This window comes from Dasypus novemcinctus, chromosome 18, assembly GCF_030445035.2.
Source record: "Dasypus novemcinctus isolate mDasNov1 chromosome 18, mDasNov1.1.hap2, whole genome shotgun sequence".
NCBI classification, from domain to species: domain Eukaryota; kingdom Metazoa; phylum Chordata; class Mammalia; order Cingulata; family Dasypodidae; genus Dasypus; species Dasypus novemcinctus.
The window spans coordinates 74099618-74118203 of record NC_080690.1 but is presented as its reverse complement, the minus strand read 5'-3'; the positions used below and the strand labels follow the sequence as shown (position 1 = coordinate 74118203).

General features: G+C 39.8%; 1 protein-coding gene across 1 annotated transcript in view; it reads right to left on the bottom strand.

Moving 5' to 3' along the window:
* LOC101443178 (zinc finger protein 649-like) overlaps nucleotides 1-18586 on the bottom strand; it is a 44628-nt gene that overhangs the window by 25623 nt on the left and 419 nt on the right. Inside the window, 3 exon segments of the mRNA XM_058279405.2 lie at nucleotides 8756-8848; nucleotides 9139-9265; nucleotides 13344-13529. Of these exon segments, the coding sequence (XP_058135388.1) occupies nucleotides 8756-8848; nucleotides 9139-9265; nucleotides 13344-13358 (235 nt within the window). The 5' untranslated portion in view covers nucleotides 13359-13529.

Here is an 18586-nt window from a genome sequence, read left to right as displayed (position 1 = left end):
GAGACTTAGGGAGAACTAAATTAAAGAGGTAGACACATTGCAATCCTTCCATTTCCCTGGGGAAAAAAAGGGATCTGGGGTATTTGTGAACAGTCCTAATGACTATCTCAGCATTTTAGGAAGATGGAAATACTCGGAGTTTGGAAAACATAAAGGGCAGCAGGAATGGAGGTATAATTGTGATACTGCTGCAAGTTATAGAAAAGCATCTCAGTCTCTTAACTGATGATGTGAAAGGTCGACACAACCATATATCTACAGTTACCCTGACAAAACCAGGGGAATCACGGCCTTGGCTTAATTGCTGGACTGAAGCAAAAGTCAATGATTTTATCACAAATCTTTGTATTGTCTTCTGAACCTTTGTATACTGGAGTAGCCTCAGCTCGTAACTGGGTGAGCTGGACTGGTCACCCAGCTTAAGGGAGAGAAAGGAATGTCAGATATATTCCTTTACCTTTGTTTTCTGGCACAGTATTTTTTATTAAAACAAAGAGAATGGAATCATAAATTGCCATGTACCCAACACCCAGTCTTCCTTTCATTAAGGTTATTCTTATGATTAAGGTATTGTGAGATAAAACTGGTGCTCCTTGGAGTTTATATCATCTGATGCTAAATGAGGGCCCGGTGAGAGTCTTAACATCAAAATGCCAAGAGGAGACAAACTGAATCCATCCAAAGATGACAATGGCCCACAAGGCCATTATCATCAGATGAATCCTCCAGGGATGCATCTGCAACATGCCAACTTTCTTGAACTCCCATTTATTTTGGAGCATTACGTGTTATGGTGATAAGATGGAGAGGTAAATTTGGAGGAGCATGTCCAATATAGTGAGAAGAAATCTACAGAAAATTCTTAAACAGTTATTCTTTCTGTTTGGCCTTGAGTGCTTTCTCTGCTAGTTCCCACATTGGTGGTAGCCAGAAGGTGAAAGGATGTTAAGATTCTATAACTCTGAATGGTTTTTCTCACTGTTACACTTTTTTGACACCCAGGGAGGTCATGGCTAATAAGGAGAGAACTGATGGGGTCAGCAAGATGACAGATCTCACATGATAGTGAATGACAATTAGGTCACAAATAATAGACTCCAAATAAGTTTGTCAACCAAGAGGTAGTTAACCTTTAGTCTCAAAAGATCAAGTGGATACTTTAAACACAATACTGAAAATTTTGGTTTAGAATTCAAGTTTAACCTGGAGAGGATGCTTTACTGACTCTTGGTTGTTAGTTGATAGCAATTACTTCCCTGCAAATAGGGTTTGAAGATCATTGTCTCAGACCAAGGGAGAGAACAAGGATGAGGAAAGTAGTCTAATATTTTCCATCTTTCTATTGGGAGGTTCTTCCTTTAGTGGGATCCCTTTTAGTGTTTTGAGCATGCAAAGGAAAAGTTGCAAAGTACTCATCTAACTTTAGGTACATGACTTTCTTTGTTGGTAAGTGGTTTGTTGTGGATGCTGGCGAGGAATGATGTATGTGGAGACTCCTGATTCACTAAAGTGAGCTAGCTGCTCACAGGTCAAAATCTCTGTCATACACGCCCCTTCAGTACAATGTGGAGCTTCTTAGTAGGTCCTTCCCAAATCCTTTGGAATCACAGACAGTAGGAAAGTGGTATCTGTTTTGCTAACCACTATGTTATATCGTGCTTTAGATTTCAAAATCAGCACTCATACTCTCAATATTTACAAACCCTTCCCATATGCAAGACTGCTGGTTCCTGTCTATGGAATGGAAAGTCCGTCAGTGTTTTGGGAATTGTTAGTCCTTATTTCTTATTTGTGTTCTGTCAAGAAGGATATATTTCTCTGCTAATAATCAAGGAGTTCCCAAATGGTCTTCACATTATAATCACCTGGGGGGCTTTTATACCTGTCCTGTGGTCCAAGCTGCATCACAGACCAATTAAATCAGAATCTCTGGGAATGGGAATCAGGCATCAGTATTTTTTCAAGCTCTCCAGACGATTCCAAAAGTCCAACCAAGGCTGAGAACCACTGCCCTATACATGAGCTGCAGCATGGTCTGCTAATATGTATTTCAGAAAAACTCCCAGGTTACTCTATCAGAGCAAGTCAGTGGGCTGGCTTTGCATTAACACTGATCTGAAAAGTAATACAAGTCTGCTAAAGATAACTGAAGTGTGGGAGAAAGTGAGAGAGAAAAAGTGAAAAAAGGATTGCATTCTGTGACTACACAACTCGTACAGGGATTTTCTTCAGCAGATACTGGAGGCATCTGCAAAGGAAAGGAAGTTTGCAAATGTCTTATGTGATTATGTAATTGGAAAAAGCACTCAGTCTCCTTATTTGACAAATTTTGAAGGACTGAATGATTTGGATTTTGAAAAATTTTTCTCCTGGTTCAGGAAATCACTCATGCAAGTAATCAAAAAAGCAAAGCAAAAAAAAAAAAAAAAAAAAAAAAGACAAATGAAAGAAAAATACTGCTACAGTCCTGGTTGCCTTTTTAACTTGCAGCTCATCTGTGGTAGCTCTATAAGCTCCCACCCGGAACCACTGCCATGGCCCTCGATCAAGTGAGGAATAAAAGATACTACTTAGTGATTTAGAATATGCAGTTCAAGTTCCAAAATACCCCTGGACAGGTGTATACTAGCTTGTCTACATTGTTTATTAAAACAAAAATATTAAATATAAAAACACTGAAATATATCAATTGATGTTCTACACCTGTTTTACAAAGCCTGATTATGGTTCTGTGACCAGTGGGTGTGAAGTACTTCTCAGTAAACTAGGGCCTTGGGTTCCATAAAACTGAGATACTTCACATGTATTTTGGGGTGGCTTGTGATCCAGAAATGCAGAGAGAGTGCTGTATGACTGAAAATGGTCCCTGGATTCTTTGCCTGCATATCTCAGAAGTCACTGATATTTGCCTTTATTGTAGTTTTTTTTCCTTCTTTTTTCTTTTTCGCATGCTTTTGTCTTTAATGGAGTCTTATCTAAGTATAATTTGTGAAATCTCCTGAGTCTGTTTAATGGTCTGACCCTGAGTACTTGCTGCAGCTGCAATTCTGCATTCTAATGTAAAACATTGTGCTACAAGGGGAAATACATTTTTGTGAAATTAAAATCATGCCCAATGTAACTTAATGTTTAATCTCCACTCAAGGTATTTATGAGACTTTCTAGCCCATTGTAAAGAGGCATTAAAAAACTAACAAACAAACAAAAACATACCTAAAGCTTGGTTCTTGCTTTCAATAGGGAGCATACCTTGCATACATAGTGCAGTACAGGGGAAGTAGATGGCTATTTGATGGCTCATCTTTCTTCCTGCAGCTTTAGCTGCGGGCACAGCTTCAGCCCAAGAAGATGTCTTAGCCATCAAATAGCCTTCTCCTTTCTATCACATGGCAGGACATGTGTCTTCTTGAGTTAGTGTCCAATTATATCAGCCCACCAAGGGGGCAGGGACTTAACCCTGAGTCAAGCCCTACTGATATGGTCAAATCGAGACCATAATCTTAACAGGTAATTTAATCAAAGACATCTTAGGTGAATCTAATACAATCCAAGGGGATCACACCCAGAGGAAGAGACCAATTTACAAACATAATCCTTCTCTTTATTGGGATTCACAAAAATCATTTGAAACTCCCACATTTCACCCTCTGAATCCCAAAAAGTCACAGCAATATTCAAAAAAACCTTAAATCAGTGACAATGCCAAGTACAAAACCACATCACAATCAGTGTACAGACATACAGTTTGTCTTGCAGCAAAGTCCCCTCTGCTGTAGACCTGTCAAAGTTAAAAACAATTTATCTCCTTCCAATATAGAGAGGCACAGACATAGGATAAACATTTGCGTTACTACAAGGAAAATTTGGGAAGGAAACGTGTCACTGGTCCCCAACAGTTCCAAAAACCTGCAGGGCATGCTCCATTAGGTTTCAAAGTCTGAGAGTCATTCTTAAGATGATGGTTTCTTCTCCTACCTGGAGCCTCATGGGGGCCCACCCTTTCCACAGACTTGCCCAACAGCCATTTTCTTGGTTCTACCCCCATCAAGAATCTGGGTAGTAACCAAGCTCCAGACCTCACCCTCCAAGGACACTGGGGTGATAGCCACACTTTACCCAATCTCTGGGGTAGAGTCTCAACCCTCTTAGTACAGTGAGGCAGCAGCAACATTCTCCCTAATGTCTGGCATACAGGCCCAATCTCCTCAGAACAGTGAGGTGGTGATCTGGCCTTCCGTAATCTACTGGGAAACAGGTCCACCTCTCAGAACACAGGGGTGGCAACCTCACTCTCCCCAACCCTTAGGTTGTAGCCTGAAGTGGCAAACACTCTCCCTGAACAGTGGGCTGGAATATCCACCCTCTTCAAATGCCAGGGCAAACTCACCTTCTCTGTAGACATGGGTAGGGTTCCTCTCTCAGCCCAAGAAGATGTCTTTATTCCAAACCTCAGTTTCCATAGTTTTCCTCTGAAAGCTGTTTTCCTCTCCATCTCTCCCCTCTCTGTCTCTTCTGGTCCAGGCTGACAGTAGTTTTCTTTATTCAGATCTTAGAAAAAGCTTGTTGGTTTAGCATGCAGGAAGCAGAGGTCCAAGCCATCAGACAGTAAAATTTTCCACAAGTCTTTCCTGGATAATTGCATTTTCAATCCTGACTTACAAGTTCCAAGTTTAGTTAATTCCTCAAATGGGGTACTACTGTCCAGAGGCTTGATTTCCAGAGGCTTGAATTTCTGGAATCAGTTTCTGATTGCTTTGTGCCCAACAATTCGGTTATCAGTTTATCTCTTTTTTTTTTTTTTTTTTTTTTAAAAGATTTATTTATTTATTTAATTTCTCCCCCTCCCCTGGTTGTCTGTTCTTGGTGTCTATTTGCTGCGTCTTGTTTCTTTGTCCGCTTCTGTTGTCATCAGCGGCACGGGAAGTGTGGGCAGCGCCATTCCTCGGCAGGCTGCTCTTTCATTTCACGCTGGGCGGCTTTTCCTCACGGGCACACTTCTTGCGCGTGGGGCTCCCCCACGCGGGGGACACCCTTGCGTGGCACTGCACTCCTTGCGTGCATCAGCACTGCACATGGCCAGTTCCACACGGGTCAAGGAGGCCCGGAGTTTGAACCGCGGACCTCCCATATGGTAGACGGACGCCCTAACCACTGGGCCAAAGTCCGTTTCCCAGCTTATCTCTTTCATCTAGCATTTTACTATGAGCTGCAAGGAGAAGTCAGGCTGTATTTTCCACATTTAGTTTGGAAATCTCTTTGGCTAAATGTCTAAGTTCGTAATTTTCAAATTCTGTCTTCCATATAACATCAGGTGTCAATCTTGCTAAGTTCTCTGCAACTTTAAAACACAGACTGCCTTTCCTCCACTTTCCAATAATAGTTTCATCATTTATTTCTAAGGCTTCATCAAGTCTCTTTAGTGGCCATATTCTTACCAACAGTCTCTCTCTCTCTTTTTTAAGATTAATTTATTTATTTCTTCCCATCCTCTTGTTGTTTTTCACTTGCCGTGTCTGTTCGTCTTGTTTCTTTGGGTGGCACCGGGAGCAAAACCTGGGACCTCTGATGGGGGAGGGAGGTGTCTAATCACTTGAACCACCACTGCTCCCTGCTTTGTTGTGTCTCTCATTATGTTTTTTCCTCCCTGCATCTCTTGTTATATCATCTTGTTGTGTCAGCTCGTTGTATTCGTTGGGAGGCACTGGGAACCTCTGCTCCCTGCTTTTGTTGTGCCTCTCATTTTTCTTCTTCTAGTGTCTCGTGTCAGCTTGCTGCGCTTGCCCATCGTGCCAGCTTGCGGTCTTCTTTATGAGGCATGGGGATCCAAATTAGCAACCGCCCATGTGGTAGGCAGGAGCCCAGTCACCTGAGCCACATCCACTTCCTGTTACCAACAGCTTCTTCAAAACAATCTAGGCCTTTTCTATCAAGCATCTCACAATTCCTCAAAAAAATACCCCTTACCCATTTATAAAACTGTTCCAGCATTTTTTTGATAATTGCATCAGACTAAACTCCACTCTTGGTATCAAATTCTGTATTAGTCACCCAAAGACATTCTGATGCAAAGTACCAGAAATCTTTTAGCTTTTATAAAGGGTATTTATTTGGGGGTAAAAGCATAGTTACAAGGTCCTACAGAGTCCAAGTTAAGGCTGCTTTCTCACCAAAGTCTGTTGCTGCATGATGAAGCAAGATGGTGGGTAATCTTTGCCTGGTCTCTCAGGCCTTCTCAGCTACTCAGTTCTCTTCGGTTGCAAACTGTCAGGCAAATGGCACATCTCTCTTCCTGGGGCTTTAGCTGTTTGTTTCTTCTCCTTTCTGTCACATGGCAGGACTGAAATGACCAAGTTCTCCATGTGTCTTCTTGAGTTAGTGTCCATTTATATCAGCCCACCAAGGGGTGGGGACTCAACCCTGAGTCATGCCCTACTGACGTCGTCAAATCGAAACCCTAATATTAATAGGTAATTTAATCAAAGATACCTCAAGTAAATCTAACACAATCAAAGGGGATCAAATGCAGAGGAAGAGAACAGTTTACAAACATAATCCTTCTCTTTTTTGGGATTCACAAGAATAATCTCAAACTGCCACACCAACATAGGTGAATTTCATGCTGACAGCATCCCCAGAGATAGTACAAACATAGGCATTTCTTCCTGTCTATATTCTCTGAGCTATGCTCAGATGACATTTGTTGGAAAAGTGATGTAACTCATGGTCAGCATTGTGCCCTGTACAATTCTGACAGGTAATGAGATATGAGTTTGAAAAGAAAGCTGGTCCATATTTACTGCATTCTTGAGGTTTCACTCTTACATAAACTCTGCAGTATAATGGGCTATCTTCTCTCAATGTTATCTTTTGGCTATTCATGATTTCTCTCCTCTATGACTTTTCAGATGTAAAATGAAGCTGAATTTATGGGAGAAAGTTTTCCAACATTCACTGCATCCATAAGGCTTCTCACTTGTATGAGTTCTTTGATGGTTTAAAAGAAATGACTTCTGGGCAAAAGACTGCTGACATTCCCTACATTCATGGGGTTTCTCTCCTGTCTGAGTTTTCTGATGTAAAATAAGGCTAAACTTGATGGGGAAAGTTTTCCCACATTCACTGCATCCATAGGGTTTCTCTCTAGTATGGATTTTCTGGTGAATAATGAGGCTAAACTTGTGAGAGAAAGTTTTCCCACATTCAATGCACGCATAAGGTTTCTCTCCCAAGTGGATTCTCTTATGGGTAAGGACATATGACTTTTGGCTGAAGGCTTTCTGACATTCACTGCATTCACATGGTTGTTCTCCAGCGTGAGAACTCTGATGAATAGTGAAGTGTGACTTTTGGGTGAAAGCTTTCTGATAAAGACTACGTTCATAGGGTTTTTCACCTGTATGAGTTCTTTGGTGGAGAATGAGACTGAATTTGATGGAGAATGTTTTTCCACATTCATTGCACCCATAGGGTTTCTCTCTTGTGTATGTTCTCCAGGGGATACTGAGGAGTGACTTTACACTAAAGCCTTTTCCACATTCAATGTAATTATAAGGTTTTTCTCCTGTATGAGTTTTCTGATGTAAAATGAGACTAAATTTAAGGGGAAATATTTTCCCACATTCATTGCAACCATAGGGTTTCTCTCCTGTGTGTGTTCTCTGATGAATAATGAGTTGTGACTTATTGCTTAAGTTTTTCTGATAGTCACTGCATCCATAGAGTTTCTCTCCTGTGGGTGTTCTCTGATGGATAATGAGGTCTGACTTCTGGGAGAAGGTTTTTCCACATTCACTGCAGTTATAGTGTTTCTCCCCTGTTTGAGTTTTCCAGTGTTTAATGAGCTGTAATTTATGGGTGAAAGGCTTTACACATTCATTATATTCATTGGGTTTTTCTGCAATATGAATATTTTCATGATTAGTATGAAGAAGTAATTTGTCACATTCATTAAATCCAGCTTCATTTCCTGCATAGCTTTTATTCTCTGGATTAGGTTTCAAATGTTTTCCATGTCTGTCAAATGTATGAGATTGTTGTACTAAAGGAATCTCAAGGTTTGAGCTCTCATAAGATATTGTTCCAAATGCATTATATCTGTGGTCACTTTCCATAGTTTCAAGGTTGCCTTGGTTTTCTTGGTGCCAGTCTATATGATCATCAACTTGCCAGGCATCTTCTAGAAAGAAGACCAATGAATCCACCATTACCAAGTAATAAAAGGCATAGGATCTCATAGCAAAGGCCAAGGAGAGAAGAGGAAGTAAGATCAGAACAAAAGTCTGAGATATTTACCAGTGGAAGGAGGAAAAAATGGAAAATTATGAAAGGTATGAGAAGTACACAAAACGAGGCAAAGAGAGGAAAATTTATGAATACCTGGATGTAGAGGCAAAGGAGCTAAGACCATGGATTAAAGGGATGAGGACATGGGGAAGGCAGGAAGAGAAGGTACCACAGAGAAAGATAAATCAGGAAAGGACCTTTCAAGGTATGACAGGGAGGGATCTGATCAGACTATATAAAAGAAACAAATGTGTTATTTTAAAAAAAACAAGCAAGAGTTGTAAGATGGAGAATTTAAAAAGTAGAGGCAATATTAATATACGTGAGGAGCTTATGTCAGTTGTTAAATCCAGAGGTTTAAGAACTTCAAGAAGTGTTCTCCAAACAAGATCTCAACAGTGCTACTACATTAAACTGACCAACTGAAGTTTTACTTCCATTTCTACCATCAAGCTGGTTTTCAGCCACTTACCTGGGTAAGTCTGACTCTGGATTTCTTCCTCCAATATCCAGGGTTTGTCTTGCTCCAGCTCAAAAATTGTGTCTTCTTTTGCAACTTGATACCCTATTTATGGGAAATTACAGAGGACCTGTAGACCCAACTATTTGGGCTACCAGGTTCCTGAAAAATGGGGAAGATTTCACTTAAAGGGCTAGGTAATTTGCATTATGGCAAAGTAAAGGCTTTTTACTTGGAAGGTGAGAACAAAACCTCTGCCAGAAAGGTACTAAGAATCGATGACATAGGAAACTCAAGTCTAAAAAGGTAAAGCACTTGTGAGGCCTCACCCCCTTCTAGCACTGTGAAAGAACAGTGATTTCACATACTACATAACCAAGGGAAGCTCTGCTTACCCACTGACACTAGGTTGCTATAATTCTCCAACATGACATCTCTGTAAAGGTTCTTCTGTACAAGGTCGAGGAGCTGCCACTCATCAAAGGTGAAGGCCACAACCACATCCTTCAATGATAGTGAGTCCTGTAATAGACCATTCCTATTCATTCTAAAGGGTACATCATTGGTTAATACTATAAAGATAAACAGGAATTTGTTATAAGACTTTTTCTTAGAAGTAAGTATAAGGCAAGTCACTGTATATATCTAGTTTTGCATTATGATTTGTAGGTAAAAACAAAATTTTTGGTTAAAATATTCTATGACTGTGACATTCAATTACTCACATGTTCAATCATTCATTCACAAAAGAAAAATGGGAATAAGACATCCTTAAATCTTTCATTCTGGAGTCCATTTGCAACTTACATGTGAGTAGCTATAAGCCAGACACTGCATAAGATACTGCTTTATATATAAAGCTCATTCCTACCTTGTGAACTAAAGTTTTATATTCTGAAAGTCTGTATTGTTCAAAGCCCTCACTTTTCAAAGAAAGATTTGGCCCATGCCCAGCTCCTGGGAGATAACTTTTAAGCCTTTGTAATATCCTGTCTGATATGATTGTCCTTGTTTACCTGGGCCACACCAGACAGTCTATGCCAACAATGTGATTTATGGTGGGGACCATGGGCCCAAGTGGTATCAGCTTGAGTTCTAGAGGGGCTAGAGACTGAGATCAGCCATGTGGAAGTAAAGCCATGCCTATGTGACCAGCCCACAGTAAAAACCCTGGATACCAAGTTTTGTGAGCACTCCTTTGGTTGGCAATACTCCATGCATGTTGTCACATATCATTACTAAGAGAATTAAGTGCTGTCCACGTGACTCCACTGGGAGAGGACAAACAGAAAGGTTGCATATGCTCTTCTGGGCCCAGTCCTATACACTGTTTCCATTGATGATTTTGTGTGTGCGTGTGTGTCTATGTTTGTAGGTACTGGGGAATGAACCAATGACCTTGTACACGGGAAGCAAGCACTCAAACCACTAAGCTAAACCTACTCTTCCACCCATTGCTGATTTTAACCTGTATCCAATTAATGTAATAAACTATAACTGCTAACTATAACAATGGTAGCAGTTTATAAGACATTGTTTATGAATTCCAAAAATAGATATTGGATTATGTTTGTGACCTGGTATGTTCCTCTGGGTATATTAGATTGGATTGGATTCAGAGGTTTTACTTTTACTTGATTAAATAATGATTAAGGGTTTGATTGGGCCACATCAGTTGGACGTTGAGTCACTGCCCCCTTGCTGGGCATGGACTCACAGAGAAAAGACATGGTAGAGAAGAGTTCGGAGTTTTAATATTGGAGCCCTGGGAAGCAAACATACAGAGAAGCAGATATGTGAGGAAAGAGAGAAGACTCCATTAGACATACCAGAAGCCCTGGGAAGAGAGACAAGCCTTTTGCCTGATAGTCTACAGTTGACCTTATGGAGGAACCCAAGCAGCTGAGCCGAGAGAGAAATGAGCCCCAGGAGAGAGATAAGACTTTTCCCAGCCTACAGCTGATATTGGAAGAAGCTGGGACCATGGAGCCTTAAAAGGAAGAGGAAGCCTGAACCCTTTCAGATTTTGGCAGCCATCTTGCTCCAACATGTACAACAGACTTTGGTGGGGGAAGTAACTTACGTTTTATGGCCTGGTAACTGTAAGCTTCTACCCCAAATAAATACCCTTTAAAAAAGCCAACAGATTTCTGGTACTTTGCATCAGCACCCCTTTGGCTAATACTTTTCTGAATTCTGTGAGTCCTTTTAGAGAATGATTGAATCTGAAGATAGACTTCAGAGGCCCTAAACCCAGAGATTTGCTAGAACAGTCCTGATTCCCTTAAACATGATGAAAGCATGGTTTGGGAAAAGAAGAATGGGAAGGCAGGGGTTAAAGAACTTATGATTTCTAAATGGCCACTGGGTTACCTTTGGTGTGGCACTGCAGCTGTGTTGCAACCAATTACTAGAGGGAAGAGTTACCATGGAATTTAGAAATGGCTGATCCAACTCCTGAGGAGTTGACTCACTGGATACCTACATGATATGTAAAATAACAAGAAACAAGTTAAATATACAACTCTTTGGTTATTATCATCTGCAATAGCTAAAATCGAAGTAGAATGTTAGCGTATATCCTGATGCTGCACCAAGCATGGATTTCTATCTGAATTAGAACTGCTAGGGAGAACTATACCAAAAATTAAGATAAGAAAATTAAAGTGATTTGCAAAATTAAGAGTAGGGAAAGAAAAAGGGCAAGAGTCAAGGGCCTCACCTGGTAGAGTGGAAATCTTAGAGTGGTTATTAAGAAATAGGATGAACAAAGTGGATATCAATCAGTTCATAACGAAGGTCTTAATGCACACAATAGGAAGTTGGGTGGACTGATGGGAGCCCATGCAGGACTGGCAACATTGAAGGGCCCGAAAAATTTTTGCTTTACTTACCCATCATTCTCTTTAACCTAGTTTGGAGGAATCAAAAAAGCTGGAAGGCAAAGATGACAATAAGAAACATGAACTCAAATCACTTGAAGTGAAGGTCTGAGAAACTGATTATGATGAAGATTGTTCCCTTGGCCCAAACCCCTGCTAGGGACCCAAGGCCAGGCACATGAGTGGGTAAAATGACCAGGAGGTGGAGAAGAGACTTTTCTGGGACTCCTTGACAGGGAAGCCCAATGCACTAAAATTGTAAAAACTGTTGGTAAAGTCCTAATGGGGACAAGAGTTATATTGGGAGAATATGTGATGTAACAGTTGATGAGATAAAGTTGAATGTTTGGATGGAAATCGGGATGTTTAAACAGACTTTAGGTGAAGTAGTTGTTTCTCCTTTACCTGAATGCATACTGGCATGGATATCATGTCTGTGAGTTTCAGAGCCAACTAAAGGGTTAGAAAGAATACTCTCCAAAAGATTGCCTTCATTTCTGACACCAATTACAACTCTGGGGAGTCCCTACTTCACTGTCAATTTTGATAATTCACTGGAAGGACACACAAACCTCATTAAAAGCTGTTATACTCACAGTTATGGTTTATTACAGGGAAAGGATACAGATTAAAGTCAGCCAAGGCAAAGAGAAACAATGGGCAGAATCCAAGAGTGTTCCAACTGCAGAACTTCAGGTCATCCTTGTCCCACACAGTCATAGATTGAGTTAACTCCTTCTGGCCACAATGTTTAACAACACATTCAAAGTACTGCCATCCAGGGAAGCCCACCTGAACCTTTGTTGTCCAGGTGTTATCCAGTTTAATTCGGGATTGATCACATACTGCCCAAATGGCTGACCTGTAATTACCAGCCATCCCAGAGATTGGGCAGATATGTACTCTCCAGTTCCTCTAGAAGTTGGAATTGATATTGTGTGGCCCAAAGCCCCCATCATAAATCTCATTGTTCAACTATCTGGTGGCCAAGCCGCAAAGGCAGACAAAGGCATTCCCCTTAGTCAGGACATTCAGAGACCTAGAGATCAGAAACTATTCGAAGGATACCTATATGGGGCATACTCCATGGCAAACACTATGGGAATTTAAGGGACGCATTAATGTAAGGCATATTGATGCCCATCAAGAGAATACCCTCCCAGGATTATAAGGTAACTGGAACTAGTAAGTAGGTATCCTCGTAGCTCGCTTGAGGTGGCTTCCTTGGTCCATGAGATGAATAGAAATGGGGGTGAGGGGACAGGTACAGCAATGAGAAGATGGCCTGAATGTTAACATATTCTTTTTACATTCTCTGAGGCTTAAAGTGCCCAACAAATTACTGTTCTGTGTGCCAGCAAGAGAGACAGAGATTGTAGATGGCTATGGGGCAGATTCATTGGGCAGAAGGTCTCACATATAGCTAGAAAGTCAGACTTATGCCAGTAGCCCTGGGAGCTACAAATGGGTCTTGAATGGATCAGACACTTATTCTGGACTGGGTTTTGTATATATGATAGTAGATGTAAATGCTCAAAAACCTATAAATAAGAGTGCAAAACAGATACATTTCTTTTCTCTGATACTGACATTTATCTATACATGCTGTGCCTGCTATAAATACTGAGTAAATATACTATTGTTTTAATTGTATTACTAAACATCTTCAAATGCACTGGAAAACCAAATGAAAATAAATACATAAACAATAAACTCACCTGGGACTTAGCCATTCTCTGCTGCTATTGGACACAGTCAGGACCTCTAACATCTGCTCAGTTCTTGACTCTTTCAGCTCTTCTCTGAAGCACTAGGGAGAGGTCTCTGGTCAAGGATGAAGGCTGACCCTAGGACCTCCTCTTCCTTCCCTCATAGGTGCTATTTTACCTCCAGGAATCCTGCACCTGAATATTCAAAGCAAACTCACCATGACAGACAGCAATAAAAATGAAACAGGTAGATAAGGAAAAGAAACTAGGAGCAATCTTGGAAATGAAAAACAGAATCAATAAAATTAACAACCAAATGAATGTGATTAAACATGAGGCTGGACATGGTTGGAAAAAAGAAAAAGAAGATTGAAAGATCATACGGATAACTTCACCAAAAAAATGTAGAGCAGAAAGGAAAGATAATAAAGATAAACAAGGAGGTATAAGACAAGTAAGATAGATTGAGAGGCTTCAGAATAACCAGTAAAATTTCACGAAGAACAGATTAGAAAGAAAGGTAGAGAAGCAATATTTGAAGAGAAAAGTGGCTGAAGATTTTCCAGCATTGTAGAAATGCAGAGTCATCTGCTGAATATTCCACTTTGAGAAGTGGAGAGAGTCAACACAAAAAAAACCTCCCTGACACATTTTGGGGAAATTATATAAAATATCTAAGATAAAGAGAATATCTTAAATGTTATCAGAGAAAAAATATCATTCACCTACAAAGAACATCATTGGAATTAGCGTATTTCTCATTAGTAACAATAGAATCTAAAAGACAACGGAGCAATCATCTCAAAGTACTGAGAGAAAATAACTGTCAACCTGAACTTCTGACCCAAATTACCATTAAGGAGTGAGGGAAAAATAAAAATATTTCGAGAGACAAAATGGATTAAACTCATCTACTAAAGACAGATCATCAGATTTAATAATAACAAAATATAGTTAACATGTAGTTTTCAGGAGACAGCTCTCCAACCCCATTCCATGCCCCCAACCACCAACACAACAAGGAAAGCAGATTATAAGGGGCAGAAATGTATATACCAGAGATGTTAAGCAAACAAAGGCTGTTCTAGAAATGCCTTCCAAAGACCAAAATTGGAAGAACTGTTAAAGAATGTATTTCATCAGGAAGGAAAGAAGTATGAGGGAAGGTAGAGAAGGTAAAGAACAAAAGTATAAACAGAAGTTGACAGTATTGATACTTCAAGAAAATTATACATATTTAAAGAAGGAGAAATAAAGTCTTGATTACCATAACAATTTTGAAGATGGACTGATTGCTCAGAAGTTAGAAATCAGAGGTTTTTGTTTGGGAAGGGGGTAGAATCTGAATTATGTTAAATTACATTAACATATCTTAGAAACCTTAGAATAACTACTTAAAAACTTAAACCCAAACTATAGCTTCCACACAGGCAAAGGGAAATCAATGGGAATATAAAAAACTTTATTAATCTAAAGCTGACAGGGAAAAAAGCAGAGAAAAACTGTGGGAATCAGAGAAGATAATAGAAACAAGTCAAAATATATGAGAAATAACCATATATAAATGGATTTAGCTTGCCTATTTAAAGACAAGAGTATCAAATTCAAAACCAAACCAAACCAAACCAAAATCTAGCTATACGTGACGTTCAATAGACAAACCTAAAAATACAAAAAGATACACAAAAAAGTCTGTTAAAGTATAAACCAAGCAATTATTAACCATAAGAAAGCAATTGTAGTAATACAGATATCAAACAAAACAAAATTGAAGGAGAAAAGTGTAAGACAAAGAAAAATACCATAGAATAACAAAAATTACAATCATTCTAGGAAGAACATTCTCAAATGTGTTTGCATCCCACAATATGGCTATGATACAATCTCAGAAACTGGAAAACTGATAGAAATACAAAACAGAAATGGAAAAATCATATTTATACCAAGAAGTTTTATTGCAGCTCTACGAGAAACTGACAGATCAAGGTGAAAAATAATTGTAAGATTACAAAGGAGTTGAATGAAAGGAGTAAGCTTATATACTGTTTATACTTACATAAATTTGTGATAATCTTGTAGATTAAAAATGACTTGAAAGAAAAAGCAAATATATATATATATATATATATAAAAGCAAATATATATATATATATATATATATAAAGCAAATATATATATATATATTTTTAAACAATAGTGTGGGTTCGGGGAAAAATACACCAAATAGTAAGATAGTGACTATAGTTAGTAATATTTTGATGATGTTCTTGCATAGTTTGTTACAAATGTTTCACAACAATGACAAGTGTTGTTGGAGGGGTGATGTATAAGATCCCTGTATGATGTTATGTATGTTTCTTTTGTAAGTTCACAATCTTTACTATACACATTGCTAATGCATGTTCATGTATGAGTGATGTACCTCAATAAAAATATATTAAAAAAATGACTTGAAAGATCTAAACATTATATTTTACAAGGTATGTTTATAGCAGTTACTGAAGATACCCTACATATAGAAAACATATGTTCTTTTTGATTGTGATATGCCCACGTAAAAATAAATCACATATTGGCCAGAAAAAAAAAATCAATGAAATCCCCAAAGCAGAAATTATACAGACTACATACTCTGGTATCAAAAACACAAAGTTAAGGGAAGTGGATGTGGCTCGAGAGATTGGGCTTCCGTCTACCATATGGGAGGTCCAGGGTTTGATTCCAGGGGCCTCCTGGTAAAGGCAAGCTGGCCTGCATGGTGAGCTGGCCTGAGCGGAGTTCTGGCCCACGCAGGAATGCTGGCCCAAGCTGAGAGCTGGCATAGCAAGGTGACACAACAAAAAGAGACACAGAGGAGAGACAATAAGAGATGCAGAAGACCAGAAGTGGTGCAGGAGACTGAGCACCTCTCTCTTACTCCAGAAGGTCCCAAGATCGGTTCCTGGTGCTGCCTAAAGAGAAGACAAGCAGACACAGAAGAATGCACAGTAAATGGGCACAGAGAGCAGACAATGGTGGGGATGGGAGTGGGGAGTGATAAAAAATTTTTTTAAAAAATACAAAGTTAGAAAATAATAAAATGAAGAAAAACATCCTTCTGAAAAATCTCAAGCTTCCTGGAAACTTAAAAAAAAACAAAACTATCTTAACTTAGATCAAGAAGGATATAAACTTATTTATTTATGTTTGTATAAGATACTAATTGATTAGAGATTGATATATGGAAGCATAGAATCATAACAACCATGAGAGTAGAAAAAGAAAATATAGCTCAAGATTTTTATAATATTGTGAAGAAGACCAATCCAAGGATGTCATTAGAGAAGATATAATTTTTAAAAAAATTGACACATTTGGGTAATAAAAATTAAAAACTTCTGTATAGTGAAATACCACCATAAATCAAGCTGAAATACAAAAATATGAAGCAAACAAATACCAGCAAATTTAGGCCACAAAATTAATATGCTTCAGCACTTATAAATCAATATCAATAATGCTACAGGAGAAAAAAACTGGTAAGGGATATGAACAGGCAATTCATATTATTAATATAGATAGCTAATTAGAATACGAAAAATTCATCCTCATTAAATTAGAACAAGACAATTTTTTAGCCATGCCCATGTCCATCAGCCAAAGACTCCCCCCACCTCACCCTGTTAATATTAGGGTGGTGTGGCAGTTTGATATTTATGAATTCTAAAAAGAAATATAGATTATGTTTGTAAACTGGTCTGGTTCCTCTGGGCATGATAACCGTTTGATTGTATTAGACTTAGCTGAAATGTCTGATTAAGTTATATTAAGATTAGGGCTTTGATTAAACCACATCATTAGAGTGCGACAGTCCCCTCGGTGGGCTGATAAAACAGACTCTTACACCTAAGTAGCTACACAGAGAAGAAGAACACAGAGGGAGAGAGAGACAGCAATCCTGCAGTCCGGTAAAAGACATGAGCCTGATAGTCTTCAGATGGTGGCCATATTGCACTAACATGTGACAACAGACTGGGTGAGAAAGTACCTCTTTTTTTAAAAAAATTTATTTTATTTTATTTATTCCGCCCCCTCCCCCTCATTGTTTGTGCTTGCTGTCTGCACTCTGTGTCTGTTTGTTGTGTGCTTTCTGTGTCTGCTCATCTCCTTTGTTATTTTTAGGAGGCACCAGGTAAAGCAGGCTTTGAAGAAGGCACTAGTGTAATCTGTGAGAAGTCTGTTACCCTTACCCATGAATGGACCTTAAAACCCCAACACCCTGAGAAATCCAAAAGCCTCCCAAACCCCAACTCCCACATGCGTCTCAGGAACCAATGCCTGTCCACGTCATACCCAAACTGTGGGACACATGGCCACCCCAGTTCACCCTACTCTTGGGTCCTACAGGCAAACTAACAGTGGCTTATTGAGACCCAAACAATCAGAACCCCAGGATTCTCAGTGACCCCTGGAGATCCTCAAAGGAAATAAAGAACAGAGCCTGTCCCAAGCACTGACCTCCCACCAACGCCACTCCATTCCCTGACCATCTCCAAGTACCCAGAAATCACTGACCTCCCAAATGATGCTTCAATCACTGTCCTAGACCCAAGGAGTTCCAATCACTGACCTTCCCTCAAGGACACCCCAATCACTGACCAACCCCTAGGACACTCCATCTCTGATTTCCCCACCACCACCAAGGATGTCCCAATCACTGACCTACCCCCAAAGACATCCAATCACTGTAATTCCTCTCCCCACTGTCCCCAGGAGGACCCAATCTGTGACCTCTTCCCAAGGACGCTCCAATCAATGACTTTCTCCCAAAGCTATCTGAATCACTGACCTCTCTCCAAGGACGTCCAATCATTGACGCCTTCCAAGACACTCTAATCACTGCCATCCCTCTACGCTGTCCTACAAGACCTTTCCCAGAAGGCCTTCCCAGGAACTGACATACGCCCAAAGAAATCGTAATTTCTGACCTCCCACAATGATACCCCAACCACTGACCCTGCCATGACTGACCTTCCCCCGAGGGGAACCTTAATCAAAGACCTAGGAATACACCAATGACACTATGTCACGCCTTACACGTCAATCACTGATCTGATTTCAAGGCCGCCTCAATCAATGACCTCCCCTCCCAAGGCACCCAAGCACTAATCTCTTTCTGCAGCGCACACCAATCCTTGACCACCCCCAGGTCCTCTCCATTCCCGAGGGTCCCTCTCTATCAATGACGGAATCCACACTTCCGCCACCTCCAA